At 42.7% G+C, this 19774-nt stretch overlaps 1 protein-coding gene across 2 annotated transcripts in view; it reads left to right on the plus strand.

Moving 5' to 3' along the window:
* Nucleotides 1-19774, plus strand: part of CHN2 (chimerin 2) — a 298376-nt gene that overhangs the window by 81873 nt on the left and 196729 nt on the right. The window contains exon 2 of one of the 2 annotated variants that reach the window (XM_078059407.1): nt 2842-2957. The exons of the other annotated variant lie outside the window; for it this stretch is intronic. Within the exon in view, the coding sequence (XP_077915533.1) occupies nt 2939-2957 (19 nt within the window). The 5' untranslated portion in view covers nt 2842-2938. The remainder of the gene's footprint in view (nt 1-2841; nt 2958-19774) is intronic. 2 annotated transcript variants of the gene reach the window in all.

The raw sequence follows: 19774 nt of genomic DNA on the forward strand, positions 1-19774 counted from the left end.
CTAAAGGATTGAGGCGTCAGAGGAGCAGCAGATCCGAAGTGTTTTACAATGAGAGGTAGACGAGGGGCTTTGGTGTGACAATCAGGACACGTGGAGAGGTGCGAAAGTACAGGCAAGGGCTGCACATGGGGATGGGGTGGCGAGGGAAATGAGGAGACAGGCCTGAGTATGGTGCTACAGTTTCCACGGTGCAGAGGTAAAGGCAGGTGTCTTCTGGAGTATCACCTTTCTTTCTCCTGTCCTTTTGCCCTTTCTCCACCAACCCTGCCTTATGTGAAAGGTGAGAAACAGACCTGCCTTATAAAACAGAGGGTATGGTCCTTGGCAGCACTGGGGACAGCCTGTGCTCTATGTGAGATCTTGGGATGGATGAGCTCCCATATCCACCCTAAGGAGAAGATTCTCTGATTCCATGGATTCATTGAAGAATCCTAAAACTGATATGAATGGGCCTGGTAGAGGTAGTCCATGATTATAAATATACCATGATTGTCTTATCTTGGTTGATTTTTTTCATATACCTTTCTCCTTCGTAAAAATGAAAGTTGCCACAGGTCTTAGGGAATACCTATAATTCCTGAAGACCAAGAGCTTCTATTGGATAATTGAAAGCAAAGTGTTTTAATTCTTGTGGTGACATTTTACAATGTGGTGTTCACCAGTTGTTTCTACCAGCCAGTATCCATTCACCATCTCTGATAACTATTTCAGTTTCTCTGGGGCTGTTTGGGGGAGTCGCCACCTTCTGCTCCATGGGGATAGGGGACCCAGGATTGGCCAGTCAGAACGTTAGCATTCTCTCATGTTTGACTCAAGCCAGTGAGATGCAGGGAGACTTTTGCCAGGATGTAGGAAAAAGAAACCCTTGGCCTTTTTGGCTGGACCTTGGGACTGTCAAGTTTTGAGGCTCAAGCTGTTTCAAGCTATCTTGCTTCTAGGAGGGGAGAATCTCAAAAAGAATGGAAACACACAGGCAGCAGAGATGAAAGATAGAACAAAACTGGACTCTGGTGATATGAGGAGGCTGTGATGAAAATCTGGACTCTGGTGATACAAGGAGGCAGTGATGAAGATCTAGACTCTGGAGCAAGATTGCTTGGGTTTGAATTGCTCTGCCATCTACTAATGGGGTCACTCAGGACAAGTTAGTCTCCGTGCCTCAGTTTCTTCATCTATAAAGTGGGAATCATTGTAATAGCTGCTCACAGAGTTGTTTTGAGATAGGCGAGTCATGTGAAACACTGAGAGTAGTACCCAGCATGGACCACGCAAGTGTTAGTCACCATCCGAATTCTGCGCCAAGCCATGCATGAAATGAGACCTACCTCTGGATGTTTTGGTTCTTAGAACAATATGTTCTTTGTTTTGCATCTGCCAACTTAGGCTACCTTTTCTGTCACTTAACCCAAAGAGTTCTAACTAGTAGATCGAGGGAAATCAAATTCTTACTCACTTTTATGTTCTGTCTTCCTTAATAAAACTAAGATAAAAATAATCCAAAGTCAGATATTCCTTTACTGACTGTTACCCAATGGTGAGTATGCTCTTGGAACAAGTCAATTCCTGCTCCTTCCCATTTTCTCAGTTGTGTTTGTTTGAAATTTACTTTTCAGAAATCTTTTTAAAAAAATATTTATTTATGAGAGAGAGAGAGAGCAGGGGGAGGAGCAGAGGGAGACAAGCAGACTCTATGCTGAGCGGGGAGCCTGATGCCAGGCTAGATCCCAGGACTGTGAGATCAGGACCCAAGCCAAAATCAAGAGTCAGAGCCTCAACCGACTAAGCCACCCAGGCGCCCCCTTTTCAGAAATTCTTTAAAAAATACTTCAGGTCATGATTTTCTAGGAAAACTCCAAACATTATAATTTGATTTCCCTAGCAAGCATATGCTTTATCTACTTTCTCTTGCAACTCATGCAATGTTCTATAACGTTGATATATTAGAAAACACTGAATTGCGGAAGAGGGCTGGGGCTACGAATAGGAAGGGGAGAAGATCAGAAAACCTGGGACTCCAAGTTGGCCTCAGCCAGTACCTCCCTGTGTGGTCTTGGACAAGCCCTTCTCCCTGGTTTCCTGGTCTGTAAAGCAGGCAAGATGATGCCTGAGGTACCCCACCCCACCACTTACTGATTTTGCAATATATGAAAACTTTCTCAAGCACCTTAAATAATAGATTTCATTCTCTGTGATTGAAAGGATGGAAAGGAAATTAGAAAAATAATAAATCTTAATGAGGCCCATCTGTATTTTGTGATTACCTTAGAATTTCTAAGGTATGTCATAAGGTTTGTCTTCTCTATTTTCCTTCTGTGTCTGAAGGGTTTTCTTTTTTCTTTTTCCTACTTTCTTCTCTCTAAAACTCCCTGTGTTCTTCTCCCTGAGTCCTCACCATCCTTAATAATCAACAAGGATCTTGGTGATGTAAGCTGAGAATTATAGCAGAGGCCCTGGGCCTCTAGTCCACTTTAATTAGCAGGCATTTCACAGGGAGAAACAGTAAGGAACCAGAATAGAGAACAAATAGTAAACTAGAGAAAATGGAGACAAAAGCAAATGACTAGAATTATCTTGGGGAGCTGGGAAGAGGAAAGCCAGGATGTTATTCTTCCTTTTTCGTAGAATGTGAAGCCAGGCCTGACGTGTAGTGGGCACCGGTGGGTGTTTGCGGAGCGAGGGAGCGAGGAGGTGAGTGATGAATAGATGTGAGTGAACATTTGGCTGTGTGTGGACACCCTTGGTCCTGCCAACTCAACTAGCCCAGGGACGGCGGAGGAAGGAAATGACAAAAGAAAACTCAGGATACTCATGTACCAATGCAAAACAAATTGTCCACTGCAGATGTGAAAATATCCAATGCACTGAATGAGGAACAATATGACATTTGAGAAAGCTAAGAAGTTGCCTGCTAACCCGAACCAGTGCATTTGGTCTTGAAATGTGGTGCTTATTTGCAAGTAAGTATTCATTTCATGCCTCACTATTTGGCTTTTAGGTTGGACTTAATTAAAAAAGCTGTAGCATCTTTGAGTCCAATTTCCTCTTTTCACATAGCATCTGTCCCTGACAGCTTGTGTGAGGCTCGGCCACTTGTTGAGGCCGAGGCTGGAGGAGGAAATGACAGGGGAGAGGCGAGGTGGACAGACGCCTCTTGTTGGAGGTGGCACTCTCTGATTCTGCACGGCCCAGTCACGTGCTTAGGAAGTGCCTTGCTTGAAGCAAGGCAACAGATGTCCCCGAGAGGAGGATGCTGGCAGCCTCACAAAGGCCAGCATGACGGACGGTAGGCATGAGTGCGTTAACGGGGGAGCGAGGCCCACATGCTTCTGCCCTCTGCTCGGAGCTGAAAAATAGGCCAAAATCGGATACAAGCAAACCGTAGAACTGAACAGAGAGAACATACTTATTTGGAATAAACATTATCCCTGGGCAGGGGCGCTGTGGGAGTTGGGACCTATTTCCAAACACAAATATACCCTAGTGTTTTCTATATTCAAATAGATGGCATAAAAGATAAAAATCGTATATACTGGGGTTGACTTTGCCTATAGAAACACACTGTTTTGTTTTGCAAAGGGTTGTTTTGTTTTGCAAAGCATAGCTACCTGTTTATGCATTTACCTGGAGCTGTGGTTTTGAGTGTAACCAAGAAACAGAAGCTTTCTCCTCTTAGATCTGTCATTCTCATTTATCAGGATAAGCCTATCAGTAAATCCAAACAAACTGGGATCTCATTTTGGAACAAGTAATTGAGTTTGTGGTAAGCAAGCTCTTACAGATGGAGCATGCACTTAATCTACTTTCTGTTTGATGTTTTTAGTGTTGCTTTTCAAGCAGTTTGTTTGAAGTTCAAGGTATTAGAATTTAGTTCATTAGGGACCTCATCCTTAATTTAAAGGAATCTTTGGAAATTGCTTAGGCCTAACTGGGTCTTATTCTTGAAATTACCTGGAATTTCCCTAACTGTGCTTTGCTGTTTTATAGCACAAGGCCCATCCCACCAAATATGCACTGAGTTCATGATCACTTTCTGGGGCTTTTCTTATCTCCTCCCCTATGTGCCCTACCTTCTAACCCCCATAGATGTGCTGGTTACACTTTGTTGCTAGACAATTCCTATTGCTTTCATGCAAAGGAAACCAACATTATGACATATCTCTTTTGAAGCTTATAGTTAAAGCCTCGTTCTTTGTGGTTCTATGGGTATTAGAATCTGTGGCTGTTACCTATTTCCTTGCCCTTGTTGCCTGAAGAATGTAGTCAGCCTGACTGTGAGCAGATTGTCAGAGATCTATGGAAGAAGGCCATCTCTGGGCCACATTAGGGCTTAAACACTAACATAACCACATATCTAGAAAGCAAATAAGGTTAGGAGCCATAGGGGTGCATTTGGCCAGACTTATGAGACTTGAGTGCCACCGTGAATAATGTTTAGTAACTTTTACTGATACATTTCCAATTACACGATTAATAAAAGGATGCTTATGGAAAAATTAGAACAAAGTACTAATGAGCCAAAAGGACAGCCTCCCTGAAAATCCTGTGTTTAGAAATAGTCACATAAATCTTTTGGTGTTTATGCTTCTAATTTCCTTCTATGTACATATATACATGTAAATATATATTTTCTACTTATAAAAATGTGGTTAATTTATATTGATTTTCTTTCAAAATCCACTGTATGGTGGAAGAAAGTGGTTCAGTTTCATTCTTTTGCATGTGGCTTTCCAGTTTTCTCAACACCATTTGTTGAAATGACTGTCTTTTTCCCATTGTACATTCATTCCGCCTTTGTTGAAGATTAATTGACTATAAAATTGTGGGTTTATTTCTGGGTTTTCAGTTCTATTCCATTGATCTACGTGTCTATTTTTATGCCAATGCCATACTGTTTTAATTACTACTGCTTTGTAATATAACTTGAAGTCTGGAATTGTGATACCAGCAGTTTTATTTTTCTTTATCAAGATTGCTTTGACTATTCGAGTCTTCTGTGGATCCATACAAATTTTAGGATTTTGCAGCTAAATCTTTATGCATCTTTGTTTCTTTAATATTAAATTCCAGAAGTTTAATTATTTGGTCAAAAATTGCCGTGATTCTTACAGGAATCTGTCTTATATGCCCTTTAGGATGGCAGAGAACATCTGGGTGACAAAAATGGTTAATGCTTCTTAAACCAAACCTGACATAGGGAAAGAAGAGAGAGGGATCTCTGCCCTCTACTCTCTAGGAAGTTTGCTATAAATTTGAAAAGGGGAACTGGGCTCCTCATTTATTCTGGTTGTTTCAAGCCCTAAATATTAGATTAAATGTGTTTAAAGTAGGCCTCGTGAATGACCAGGCATGGTCACACTTTTACCATGCTATGTAAATATGCGTGTTCCTACTTTATCTCTAAGAGTATCTGTAATTGCAGTTACCAGTGGCAGAGAAGGGAGAGAAAGGGCAATCCTCTTAGTTCTTCTCTGTGTTGAGTAGAGATGCATGTTTTTGATATGCTGAGGACAGTTACTATAAAATGCAGACTAATAGTGTTTCACTGGAGAATAGAAAATACTGAGTGACGATGGAGTGCTTTGAGCAACCTTCAATCCATTTATCAAAAGACCTTATAATGGAACTCTCATTTCAAGGGAGGTCAAACACTAATAAATATTGAGAAAAGAAAGTTAAAATGACATCGTTAATATTTTACTATCCGTTCTTTGATCTTGGAAAGCTTGAAATATTTTTCACACTAATTTTGTGATTTATTGACTCATTTCTGACAATTGGCTTATTGGACCAGATACAGATGCCTTGCTTTTAACCACAGCTTCAATTTCTACAATGCTTTATAATACCAACAGATTTTATGTGTTTACTGGCCTCACTTACTGACATTGCCACAGTTCTGGAATAGTCTTTGCTAGTTAAAAACTGGATTATTGTCAGTAAAAAGCAGCTGAAATGTGACTGCTTTTTGTCTTAAGTGTTGTAATAACATCTCTTGGTTTTGTTGTATTCCTTTGGGTGCAAAACAATAAAATACCCTGTACTTCACTGACTCTTCCATACTCACCTGTATTCAAAATATATTCAGAATCTGATCTGTTGCTACCACTTCCGTTGCTACCACTGTGGTCTATGACAAAAGCCCATAGACATCTCATCTTCATCCTGGATCATTGCTGTAACCTCCTAACTGGTTGCTGCTCTGTTTCCATCTTTGTCTCCCTTCAGAACCCACATGCCATTGGGAGCTTCCAAAATGCAGGTCAGATCATGTCACACCTCCTCCCCACTCAGGGTCAGCACCCCAGGCCCCGCTTGACCCACCTTGTCTTCCTCTTCTACCACGAGCCCCCTGCACATTCCCAATGAGAAGAGGATGGAGCTGTCAGAAGAGGATCTCCATGAGCTCCAGGCACTCATCTGCATTCCAGCCTTGGTGCCCGGCTGCTTTGCCTTCTCTTTTTTTCCAGGTCATGAACTGTCTCTGTTGCTGCCTAAGGTAATCCCATTCACTTGTCCACTAGAGTCTCCCTCTCCAACTATTCCCCTTCTCTCTCCAGCATCATCAGTTTTCCACTCTACTGGATCCATTCCTATCAGCCTACTAACAGGCTGTTATTTCTCTCACTTAAAAAACAGGACAAAACAAAAAGGATCAGTCAAACAAAAACAGCTTTTCTTTCTTTTTTTTTTACTACCCCCCCCGACTTTATTTAGATATATTGACAAATGACATTGTGTAAGTTTAAGGTATACAATGTGATGATTGGATATATATATACACATATATATATATCCATATATATCCATATAGATAAATAGATAGATAGATAGATAGATAGATTTATATGATTACCCCAGTAAGATTAACAGATCCATCACCTAACATAGTTACCTTTGTGGAGTTTTTTTTTTGCCATGAGAACGTTTAAGATCTATTCTCTTAACAAACTTCAAGTATATAATACAGTATTATAACTATAGTTACCATGCTGTATATGTTTCTATGAGTTCAACTCTTTTTAGATTTCATATATAAATAGTATCAAGAAGTACTTTTATTTCTCTAACTTATCTCAATTAGCATATTGCCTTCAAGGTTCATCCATGTTGTTGAGAATAGCAGGATTTCCTTCTTTATGGCTGAATACCACAACATCTTTATCCATTCATCCATTGGGGGACACTTCAGTTGTTTCCATATCTTGGCTACTTTGAATAAGGCTGTAATGAATATGGGGTACAGGCATCTCTTTGAGATAGTGATTTCATTTCCTTTGGATAGATACCCAGATGTCGGATTGCTGGATCATATGGTAGCTCTATTTTTAAATTTTTTAGGAACCTCCATCCTGTTTTCCATAGTGGCTGCACCAATTTGCATTCCCACCAACTGTGCACAAGGGTTCCCTTTTTTCCACATCCATGCCAATGCTTGTTCTCTTATCTTTTTGATAACAGCCCTTCTGACAGGTGTGGGGTGGTATCTCATTGTGGTTTTGATTTGCATTTCCCTGATGATGAGTGCTGTGGAGCCCCTTTTCATGTACCTACCGGCCATTTGCACGTCTTCTTTGGGAAAATGTCTATTCAGGTCCTTTGCTCATTTTTAAATCATATTATCTGCCTTTTTGCTATTGGGTTGTATGGGTTCCTTATATTAAAACAACTTTTCTTGGCAGCATTTCCTCATCCAATGACCACTCATATCTCTGCTCCTTTTTCAGCAAAACGCTTTGTGGTCTATTCTTTCCCTCCCTTTCTCCATTGAATTCCCTGCAATCAGGCTTTTTCTCCCATCCCTCCACCTAATCCCTTCTAGTCAGGGTCACCAACCACCTCCACGACGTTGACTGACTTCAAGAGTCCATTCTCAGCCCTCACCTTACTTGACTCTCAGCCGCATCTGCTAATATCGATCATTCACTTCTCCACCATGTAATATCATCTTCTAGTTGCTTCCACAATCTGCACTCTACTAATGGTCCTCTTGCTCCAGCCTCCTGATTGCTGCTGCATCTCTGCCCTTACATCTCACTACCGTCTCCTTCCCTTGTTCAGCTTTAGGCATCCTGGCATCCTCAACCACCTCAGGTGCATTTCGGGGCTTTTGCATTGCTGTTCCTCCTGCCACAGAGGCTATTCTCATAGATATCTGCATGAATCTCTACCCCTCTCTTCCTTCAAGTATTAGCTCACATGTCACTGGCACTACCTATGTTCTTTCCCTGCCCCTTATCTTCATAGTGCATCTCATAGTCTGGCTTACTCTTTGACTTGCTTGTTTCATTTATTGTCAGTCTCCACCCACTAGCCTGTGAGCTCCATGGCGGGGCAGGGTGGGGGGCTATCTACTGTGTTCTCTACCACATCCCCAATGCCTAGACCAGCTGTGTGGTGCATGATAGGTGTTAAGTAAATAGTTGTTGAATGAAGGAAAGAATGAATGAATGGTGAATGTTCTCTTTATTGTTAGCAATGCACTTGGAGAATACTGCAGTAGAACCACTTGAGTCTCATGCCTTATAGGAGTTTAAAGGATTCCTAGTTTTCTTATAGTTAAATGAGTTAGGAAAAACAACAGTGTTTTGGGAGGTGGAATGCCCTTCTTGTTTTGCCAGCCTTCCTGTGTACACAGAAACACTTCCTCAGAACTCTAAATTCCAAGTAAATCCTTAGAATCTGTCTTGTAAGTGCAAGAAAGTGCCATTTTTGTGCCAAACTGAAGGACAAGGGCAGAGTCAGAGAAACAGCCTTAATGTGGCTCATTTTGATTCAGAGGCAGGATAAGTGCAGGTTGAGAGACTGCTGGAGATGTAGAGGCCCCCTCCTGCCTGTCTTTGGTGCCTCCTAGCCAGGTAAAGGCCTCACAGGTGTCCAGCTGACATTACCTGTACACATCAGCACACTGCTATCCATGGGACATGCCTTGCACTATCTCCACTCCCTGCCTTTTCTCACATATTTTTTGTTTCTTTCTTCCCAAATCCCTTCTGTATTTCTGCGTGCAGAAGTTCTATTCCTGTCAGGGCCCAGCACACACACAGACTTGTCTGTGAAGCTTTTCCAGATCCTTGCCAATCAGCCTGGACTCACCGTGTAAACCATGCTCCTTAGAATAGCAAGCTCCAGTGTACCTCAGTTTAGCTGTGAACCCAGACGCACAGACATGGACACACTCATATACACACATGTAGTCACAACACACAGACACGCCCAAAAACGTATACACCAAATGTAAGCACATTGAGGTCAGTGATTGCATTTTATTTTTCTGGTGTTTTTAACACCTAGAAAGTGCCTTGGAGAGTGAAGGCACTCAGTATAATTAGAACTGTAATAAAATGTATACAGTCCCTTTTTTATCAGATAAAAGTTCATTCTTATAAATCCCCCTCCTGCTGGTTATTTTCCTTTTCCTACTGTTTTGTGTCTACTTAGACATTATAAAGAGAAAGCACCTGTGCACCACAACAAAGCCTCCTACTTAATCCGGGCATAACCGTCCTTCTTGCCCAGCACTGTGCACTTGTCCAGGGGCCCTCAGATGCGTCTACAGACAGAGGCCAGTGGGGGTCGTCTCACTCTTGTCTGGCAGAGGAAGAAACAGGTTAAGCAACTTACGTAAGATTGTTTTACAACACAGAGCTGGATTTCAGCTTCTGCTTTTCTGAAATGCGAGTCTGAGGGTCTAAGAATTACATGGCATTTCTACCATGACAGTTCTTTATCAGAAACTACCCAACAGTAAATCTCAGGAGTCTGGAAAGGTATGTAAAACCACAAGACCATCCATTCATGGTTACTGAAGCTTTTCTACCAATATTTTCACCCGGTAGCATAGGTGAAGCCCAGAATACTTGGCTGTCGAGCCTATTCACCCATCTCTTCATATTTGTTAGCAAGATCAGAGGAAGCAGATTATTGACTACTGCAGCTCTGGCCTCCGTGGCATTGCTGTCTTTGCTGGCAGAAAGGATTAGGCAAATTAACAAAGGGCCTTGAGCCAACAGGGTCTGGTGGGAGGCCTCACTGCTGTCTGAGATGTTGGGCGTTGGGTCCCAGAGGAGGGAAAAATGGCATGATCTTGGCTGAGCTGTCCATGGGCACCACATGCTAGAAATCGTCTGTGTTGAAGAAATAAGTACAAGGGCCAAGAAGCTCACAGCCAGGATTACTCCAAAAAGGGAAGGTTTATGTTTAATCATCTTTTAAAAAATCTAGATATATCAAATGTATTTTATTAAACATATGCTAAAATGCTCTATGTGTAAGGATCCCCAGTGTGTTGGGTAGATAGCTCGTATGTTGCTGAGTGCTAGGGGGGTAAAACAAAAGAGAGCTGCTGGACACTCCAAAGGGAATAAAAGGTATCTCCAAGAGAGGATTTGCCTAACAGACTCTGCTAGCTTTGGCCAGGGTATTTGCATGCTACAGGGCTGGGTTGCTTTCCATTGTGTACTTTTAAAAAACGCTCCTTTCTAATGGCTTATGTGTACTCCATTGAAAAAGTGATGGACAAAACAGGTAAAGTGCTCTAAATCTATTTAATAGTATAAACAGGCATAATGGAAGCCAGAGATTCAAAGAACTTCTTATGAATTGCCTTGCAGGGGTGAAGAGTGAGTTATAACAGGAAAACGCTCCTTGGGATACTTTGCCACTAGCCTGATTCTGTGTACAAAGTTACCTCACTGAGAGGAGCTTGACTGGAGGTGAGATTTGCACTTGAGAGCAAGGCAAATCCAGGCAGATGCCTGTTAATGGCTCCTCTGGATTAAAAAAGGAGAATCTGGGGGTGCCTGGGTGGCTCAGTCAGTTGGGTGGCTGCCTTCAGCTCGGGTCATGATCCCGGAGTCCTGGGATCCAGGCCCCCCCCGCTGCCCGCTCAGGGGGGATCCTGCTTCTCTCTCTGCCCCTCCTCCTGCTCATGTTCTCTCTCTCTGTCTCTCAAATAAGTTTTTAAAAATCTTTTAAAAAATAAAATAAAAAATAAAAAGGAGAATCTGTCCTAAAGAACATTACTAATAGTGATCTCTGGTGATTTCTATTGTCATGAGAGAACACACTCACTCTTGCGTTTCATCTGAAGTTTTGTTAATCTTGATGATCCTCATAAATCAAGACATTCCTGAGTTCATAGGTAGTGCTGTCTGGAGACTGTAGCAAAGGGTGCGTAGTCAGGCTGAGCTTCATTCTTGTGAATACTTTATGTTTTTCTAGCACCTTCAGAAATTCCTGTTCACCTGATACAGCAACACTGTTTTTTCCTAGATCTTTGCTTCATTTTGCTCATATGTCAAATGAGGATTCGAGATGTCACCTCTTTCAGAAGTCTTGTGATAATAGGTAATAGATTTGGAAAGCACAATATGTCCTCTGTGTATTATTTTATGATTATTGCACATAACTCAAAACTCTGACTGTTCATAAGAGTAATACAATTATGAAACAAGGCTACTGATACTGCTTGGTATCCCATGATCATTCCTCAACTTTTATTAGATAGAAGACATGAGGGACTGAGGTATAAACACAGATAACTGACACATGGGGTAGAAAGTGACAAGCATTTTAAGAGACAAATCAATAACTCCCCATGAGAGTACAGATGAGAGCCTGAGTTTCCAGGAAGGAGAAACAGGGAAGACAGAGAAAATAACATGGTGTGAAGATTTGGAGGCAGGAACTCAGAGGGAACCCAGAAGGAGCAGATTTCATTACAGTCCAGGGTGCATGAGAAACAAGAGCGCAAGTAGACTAGGAAAAAAGATTGGGGTCAGATTATGGAAGGTTTTCCATGTCGAGCTGAGGAGTATGGACTTGGGGGCAGAGGCAATGGCCAACGATGACAGAGACTGGAGACAACACACTAAACAGAAGTTGGTGAGGTCTTGATCTAGGGCATTTCAGAGAGAACGGAAGAGAGTGAGGCCAGAAATATCCTGAAAAGAGACAGGAATTGGCCATTAATGAAGTAGGAGAAAAAAAGGCGAGCTGGTGAGAGGAGAAAGGAGAAGGCGAGACAGTCCATTAAAGCATGCGGTGTCTCCCTGGGCCTCTGACAGCTGGCTTCTGTATGGACAATCCTGGGAAAATATTGCCCTTTTACATTCTTTCTCAATGTTGAGTGGTGCTCTTTTCTACTTTTCAGTGTGCTCAAAATAGCCAAAGATACAGCATAATGCTTTGAGCCAAAAAAATAATATGATGAGCCCAATTGGTAAAGTTTTAAAAAAAGAAAGTGGTGATTCATTTTTCAGACTTGAAGAGTTTCTCTTTTTCAAAAAAATCCCAGAACATGAAATTCTGAAGTAGAGAAATTAACAGGTGATCATTTGAATAACAAAAAGTATATTTTCCAAAAGATTTCCTTTAGGGATTCTTTAAATAGTAAGTGCCTTGTCTTCACCTATTTAAATTTGATTTACTTGTAGGCATTTGATAAAACAGAGGAATAAGCTTATCACATGAAGCATGATATTCCTTAAAACTACATGTTACCACATGCAGTATTTTTAAAATGCTTATTTATATATGTATGAAGTTAGCTATAACCAAAATATTCTAAGAAATTGAATGAATATATTTTCATGTTCTATAGTCAATTTTGATAATTAAAGCTATAATCTTGACATTAAATATATAAATGACAGGTGTAAAATTTGGTAATCACCAAAATAATTAATTCCTGTCATTTGTATAGTCCTCTAATAGAGTCTAGAAAGTTCTTTGTCATTTTTCTTAAAAAGTTTGTGATAAGAAAAGCTTTTATAACATGAGCTCTGAAAACCCTAACGATGGCTTCCTTTTTGAATCCTTAGAAAGGTAAATTTAATTATTTTAGGTTTTTCTAGCAGTTACTAGTTTTCTTCTATGGATTACATTTTAAAATTACTCTCTGCTACACAAAAGAATTGAAAGGAAGGACTTGAACAGATATTTGCACACCCACATTCATAGCAGCATGATTCACAATAGCCAAAAGGTGGAAACAACCCATTATCAATGGATGAATGGATGAGCAAAACATAACACACACACACACACACACACACACACACACACACACACACAGGAATGTTATGCAGCCTTTACAAAGGAATGAAATTCTGATACGTGCTACAATGTGGATGAACCTTAAAGCCATTAGGCTAAGTGATACAAGCCAAACACAGAAAGACAAATACTGTGTGATTCCACTTACGTAATTACATAGAGTGGCCAAGTTCATAGAGACAGAAAGTGGAAGAGTGGTTGCCAGAGGCTGGAGGGAGTGGGGAGTTCTTGTGTAATGGGCACAGAGTCTCAGTTTAGGGTGATGAAAAAGTTCTGGAAATGGATGGTGGTGATGGTTGCATGACCATATGAATATTCTTAATGCCTCTGAACATGCACTTAAAAATAATTAATATGGTGAATTTGTTATGTATATTTCACCAATTTTTTTTAAATGACTCTCAGCTGAACTATACTCCTGTAGCCAACTCTCTTAGAAAAGTACAGTTGCAGTGGCCAGTTTGGAACAGGCTGGTGGCCTTACACTTGCCGTCCTCCAGCCTGATCGCTGGCCCTTCCTTAAGGCTCCTTGGCTTTGCCCCTGTTCCCCCAGGGGAAGAGCGGCTCATAAACTCCTGGTGCACAGCTGGATACGATAGTGCTTCACCCCCCAGCCCTCAAAGTGGCCTGCTCCAGTCCAGCTGAGTTGTCAGCTTAAAGAAAGATAGTGGAAATGTATTTTTAAGTTTGAGTTTTTATCAATTTTTGCCTTAGACCGAAAATTTATTTGACTTATTTGAAGAGGAAGGAGAAGACAAATCTACAGTCATCATGATAATAAGTACTTCTTCCTATGCAGTGTATTAAAACTCAAGACCGGGGCGCCTGGGTGGCTCAGTCGGTTAAGTGTCCTACTCTTGGTTTCGGCTCAGGTCATGATCTCACAATTGTGGATTGAGCCCCACGTCGGGCTCTGCACTCAGTGTGGGGTCTGCTTCAGACTCTCTCCCTCTCCCTCCCTGCTCACTCTCTCTCATGAATAAATACAATCTTAAAGAAATAACCCAACTCCAGACCATTCTCATTCTACTGCAGTCCTTTGAGATGAAGTAGGGCAAGCAGTATAATTCATATACTGTAGGTAAGATGAGGTGGGAGGAGCAAGTCTACGTGACCTGCGCAAGGTCACCTAGCTAAGCTAGTGTTCACCCCCCAGGTCCAGATCTGCAGCCCTTCCCCGTGTGCCGTGTTGTCCTTTCAGAGCCAGGATGAGGGGAGTTCTGGGCGGGGTCTGGATCATCTGTAGTGCGGGACACCACAGAAAGGCTGGGAGCATCAGAGAGCCTCTCAGGAGCGAGCCTTCTACTGGTGCTGCACTTGATCCCAACTGAATCCAAAAATAGACCTCTTTTTGAGAGCAGAGCTCCAGATTGTGCTCAGAGCTGATGAGGCCTTCGGTCAGATGGAAGTCCTTGGCTTCCGCCCCGTCTGGATGAGACCCTTTGGGGCCTGTCTCCCACCCGCCGCAGTGCTGCTGGTCGGTGCCATGTGCGGAGGGGCAGTGTGCTTAGGAGTTAGGCTAGTTCCCTGGGGCTGCCGTAACAGACTCTAACGGGGCGGCTTAGAACAGCAAAGGGTATTCCCTCACAGTTCTGGAGGCGAGCAGCTAGAAGGTGTCGGCGGGGCTGTGCTCCCTGCCTCGCTTCTAGTTTCTAAGAGCGCCCAGCAAGCAATCCACGGCGTTCCTTGGCTTATGGCTTGCTTCACTCCAATCTCTGCCTCCATATTCACAGGGCATGCTTCCCTGTGGGTCTCTGTGTCTCTGTTTCCTCTTCTTACAAGGACACCAGTCGTTAGACCGAGGGCCCACCCTAATCTAGTATGACTTCATCTTAATTAATTATATCTGCAGACACCCTGTTTCTAGGTAACATCACATTCTGAGGTTCCAGGTGGACATGAATTTGGTGGGGGTGGGCACGGGGCGGGGGCACACTATTCCATCCACTACAGCAGCCAAATACAGGCTCTGGGGCCAGTGCTTAGATCTCTGTCCCACTCCTCTTCCAGGTCTGTCCAGGTTCTGGGGGCCTCACCCAGTACCCCTCATGAGGGCAGCAGGCTGACTTCTCGTTGCTGTCATATGTTGGTGCTGGCATCTGCTTCCTGGTCCCCAGTGGTCTATTCCTCAGAGTCATTGCTGTGTTGGCCCATATCCTCCACAGCAAGACACCTTAAGGTCTGCCTGTCTGCTGAGTTACTTTCTTGATACACCTGATTGACAGAAGTTGTTCTTTCCAGAGGTGAAACTCGGCAGGCTGTATAAGGTTTGTCTCCACTTACGTGCTATCTTTAGGAGTCATTCACCTGTTCTTAGGATGTGTTTGGGCATTAGGGTCCATCTGGGGCTGCCTCACTTGCCCAGGCACACCACACACACATCTCCATCCTGGTGTTTCCTCCTCCTCCTCCTCCAAACTACCAGGACAGGCAGGTGCAATGCCCCTGGCCTCATTTTCCCTAGTTCTACCAGAGGGTTTCCTTTATCCACTCCTCTCAGGGCTCTGCCTGGAGATGGGTGGGGTTTGTGGCTGCTTCTTAGGGACCCCCATCCTCTGGCACCTTTCTACCACCCTCCACTGGTCTATTAGCTTCCCCTGGCCTGTGGAACTTGAACAGAGTCTTTCCTTACTTAATACTCATCCTTCCAAATCTTCAGCCCATTCCAGGGCCCAAGATTTTGAAATAGAAAAGAATCCATTTCTTTGTTTTCTGCCATTATGCTGTGTCATTCCTTCTCTGTAAAGTCATAAAAACAGTAGTCCTAGCTGACGGAATGGACAAGGGTCACTGGCTGCAGGGACAGCATACAAAACAAACACACAAAAAGCTACCGGGGTTAGTTCCTAAAAATATGCTCCTAACTCAAATATTTCAATTTCACAGTTTCATAGAAGTTCACGGAGAAATTAGAGGACATAAATAGTGAACCAAACCAACTTTGCAGATGACTAAAACCTGATCCTGTGATATCCCCAGGAGACTGATATGATATGGGCTGTAGCTGAGAGCTCAGAAACCAAAAATGACAGAGGGAGCAAGTAAAAAAACACATCTAGAGAGGCTTAGCCAAGCCGTGATTTGTAGAGAGAGATACCTCCTAACCAAACCACATGAAAAACTGTAAAATGCAATCATGTGAACAATCATTGTCTTGATTAATCTGCTTTGGAAATCTAGATGTTCAAATTTTAGTATAAAATGGACTGTTTTTGTATAATACTATATGAAAAAGGAACTATTTTATTTTATTTATTTTTAAAGATTTTATTTATTTATTTGACAGAGAGAGAGCACAAGCAGGGGGAGTGGCAGAGGGAGAGGGAGAAGCAGGCTCCCTGCTGAGCAGGGAGCCCGATGCAGGACTTGACCCCAGGACCCTGGGATCATGACCTGAGCCGAAGGCAGGCACTTAACCGACTGAGCCACCAAGGTGCCCCCAAAAAGGAACTATTTTAATCTCGGTATTGGCTGGGCACCCAGTATAGTAAATGTGCCATTTCAAAATTTGGGAAAGACCACCACGCAGAAGTGGAAAAGACATGGACACGAAGTGTTTGTATGACTCTTGACTCCTCACCCACATTTGGGGGGATAACAAGGTGGAGAGTTAGAATTTTGAAGCAAACCACGCACGGTGCTCAAAATCTCACCCTCTCCAGAAAAGGTGGGGAGCGTCCCTGTCCCTTTCCTCAAGCGCAGGGAGAATAGCTTCAGCCAGACCTATTGGAGGGTTTAATAAGTGTCCTCTGCACTTTAGTGGACACAGTGGACTGGGGCCTGACTCACCCCTAAGAAATCTAAAGGTCAGGTTGCTCTCAGCTTGTCGCATGGAGGGCCCATTGGGTATCAGGCATTTGTCAGGGCAAAAGAGTGACTGTTTCTCATGAAGCAGATGCAAGGCAGGCTCAGAGATAGTCGTCCAGGAGAGTCACAGGGAAGGTAAAGTGACACTAAAAGGAGGGTGGGCCTCCAGATTTCCAGTGGCCGAGGAAGCAGCCCTAAGCAACAAGCATTTATTACAGGTGAGAGATCCCCGGTGATTTCAGGGGGAACACATGAAATCACTCCCGGAGAAGAGAACACTTTAAATACTTGCTGGGAGAGCACCTAAGCCTTCTTTTAGCGGTATGAATACGAATTGAGTAAGACCTTTCCCACTCCTTCTCTCCCCTCCATCCTGGTCTGAAAGGGCACCTGGTAAGATGGAGGAGGAAGTAGAAAAGGGCAGCTGAGGGGATAGATTTCTCCTGCCTCAGGGAAGTAGCCAGCAACAGACTGAGCCCGGAAGTGGGGAAGCTCTAACTTTGAATCGAGTTCAAAATATTTCACTGGACTGAACATGTTAATTACTCCACTTTGTGTTTTGTTGAGCTGAGTTGCGGACAGACTTCTTATTATCTAAAAGTAACCTGAAGACATGAGATTTGCCCTAAATTTCTTTCAAGGCAGGGGAAAAGGTAACCTAACAGAATACATTTAAGGGACAGATAGCTCATGAATGTTACTTGTTCAAACGGTAGCTACATATATCAAGGTTTCAAAAAGATCTAAAACAGCCGTGTCCGACACATATTTTTGAGTCTTTACTATGTCATGCCATCCTGTTTTAGGTGCTGGGGATAGAAATGGCTTAGAAAGAACATCCCTTTATCTGCTGTTCATATTCTACATGCTTAAAATCATAAAAACAATTATTCTGCACCCAGCATATCAGTATGGATAGTCTCCTCTGTGACAAAGATGAATTTTGTTTTTATCTGAAAACAAAATCGTTTCACAATAGTTCTGGCACTTACCCTGATTTATCACAAAGCTTGTGATTTGTTAAAAAAATTTGCATTTGTTTAAATCTTGGAGGCATGATAAAATGGAAAGTTGAGTCAATAGCTGGCTAATTTTTAGAGACCAAGTAATCAAAGCAATTGTACAGTTAGCTGTCTGGTTTGCATTGCAGAGAATGAAAAGTCTGATAAAGTTTACTTGTGTAGAAGCCATATGGACTGCCAGAAAGTAACCCTTCAGGCCCAAATTGTATTCTTCTGAATAAGAAAGCCCATCTATGTAATGGTGATCTCTCTTGACTTGCCTTCATTTCCCCCTTCCTTCTTCTTTATCTATTCTTATTGCCCTTCTCTCCCTCATCTCTCTTTGTCTCCTTTCTCTCTTCCACTGCTCCCCTACCCTCCACCAAACCTTTTAAAATACATACTTACTTGAATCATATTTGTGTCTCAGATTTCTGTGTTCCATATCTAGAGTGCTCACGTCTAGTGGGCAAAATTTAAAATCAGTGTCAGGCAAATATCTTAGAAATGTTCCGAGTGCTGTGATTGGCCTTTGGTCCCATTGTGAGTTAGGCCTCCTTAGGATGGGGTGTGGAAGCTAGTGTGTGAGGATTCATGGATGTCGTTGGTAGCACACAGAGTGAGCCAGCAAATCTGTGGTCCCTAAACTAGCTGTGTCTTAAGAAGCAGATCTGAAAGCGTCATACTGTTTTATCAGTTTCCTGGGAGGGTGTTTCAAGCTTAAAAACTATAGGCAATGTAAACATTTCCTGAGAAGTTAATTATAGTGTCTCCTGAAAATGGAAGTCCTGGCATCATGTAAAAGAAAGGAGAATGTTCTGATTAAGTAACTTGTTTAATAAACAATAAAGAGGATCCACAAAGCAAAACATATAGAAGGAGGGTAGTGATGGGAAGACAAAAAATCCCTCCAGGATGAGTCACTGTAGACTGTGCTGATCGCCTAGAAGGTGGGTGTGGCCGCAGGGACGTTGTAGGGAAAGGAGATCCTGGGAGCTGAAAGAAGGAAGAAAGTGGTAGAGCAGGTGCTACATAAATAAATCGCAATATCCTCGTCCTGTGATAAATTCACCCTCCAAGAGCAAACATCCAGCGAATCCTGTGTCCAAGGTGATTTCTTCAAGTGTTTTGTTTATTATTTAAATGTTGTGGCAGACCACTTAATCCAGTATGATCGATATGGAAGAACCACTGCAGAGTCCCTCCTGTCCCAGTAGCTTTGTTAGCATCCTTGAGGGACGATATGGGAATGTAATCATGCGAGCTCCAGTGGAATTGCTCTGGGTCATTTGCATTCTGCCGAGTTGCCAGATTCCTATCCTCTAACACAATAATGAGCATTTCCCTCCAGAGGTGTGAAGTGTGTCTAATAATTAGTCCTCTATGTTTTAGATGTGATTGGTTATGTCCAAGCCTCTTTAGTCTTAAGAATATAATTTTATTGTGATGACATTTTTAAGGGAGCAGTCCCCAAACCCCATTTTAGGGAAAACAAAAGGGGGATAACCCAGATACATCTTATCACTGTTCATTGTTTCCCCTTCTGTTAAATCTTACCCAGACCTAGGAAATTGAGATTTGAGGAGCCCAATTTTCTGGCCCCCAATTCAGGATCACTTCAAATATTTTTTAGGGGTCTGCAACCTTTTTTTTTTTTTTGAGAGAGAGAGAGAGAAAGAATGGTGGGGGGGTGGGGGCTGGGGTCTCTGTATCACCTGCCCCTCCTGTCACTGCAACCTTTCCTCATGTTACTTCTTCACCCACCTGCCTCCAATACTTCCAGCTTTCTGGCAGTTCCACGGGCTTCCTGCCTTGGCCCTTGGTTCATGCTGCTTCCTCTGCCTTGAATGTCCTTGTCCCAGGGCTCCCAACAGTTGACTTCTGCACACCCTTCAGGCCTTAGTGTAACC

The sequence above is a fragment of the Halichoerus grypus genome, chromosome 12 (genome assembly GCF_964656455.1).
Source record: "Halichoerus grypus chromosome 12, mHalGry1.hap1.1, whole genome shotgun sequence".
Lineage (NCBI taxonomy): Eukaryota > Metazoa > Chordata > Mammalia > Carnivora > Phocidae > Halichoerus > Halichoerus grypus.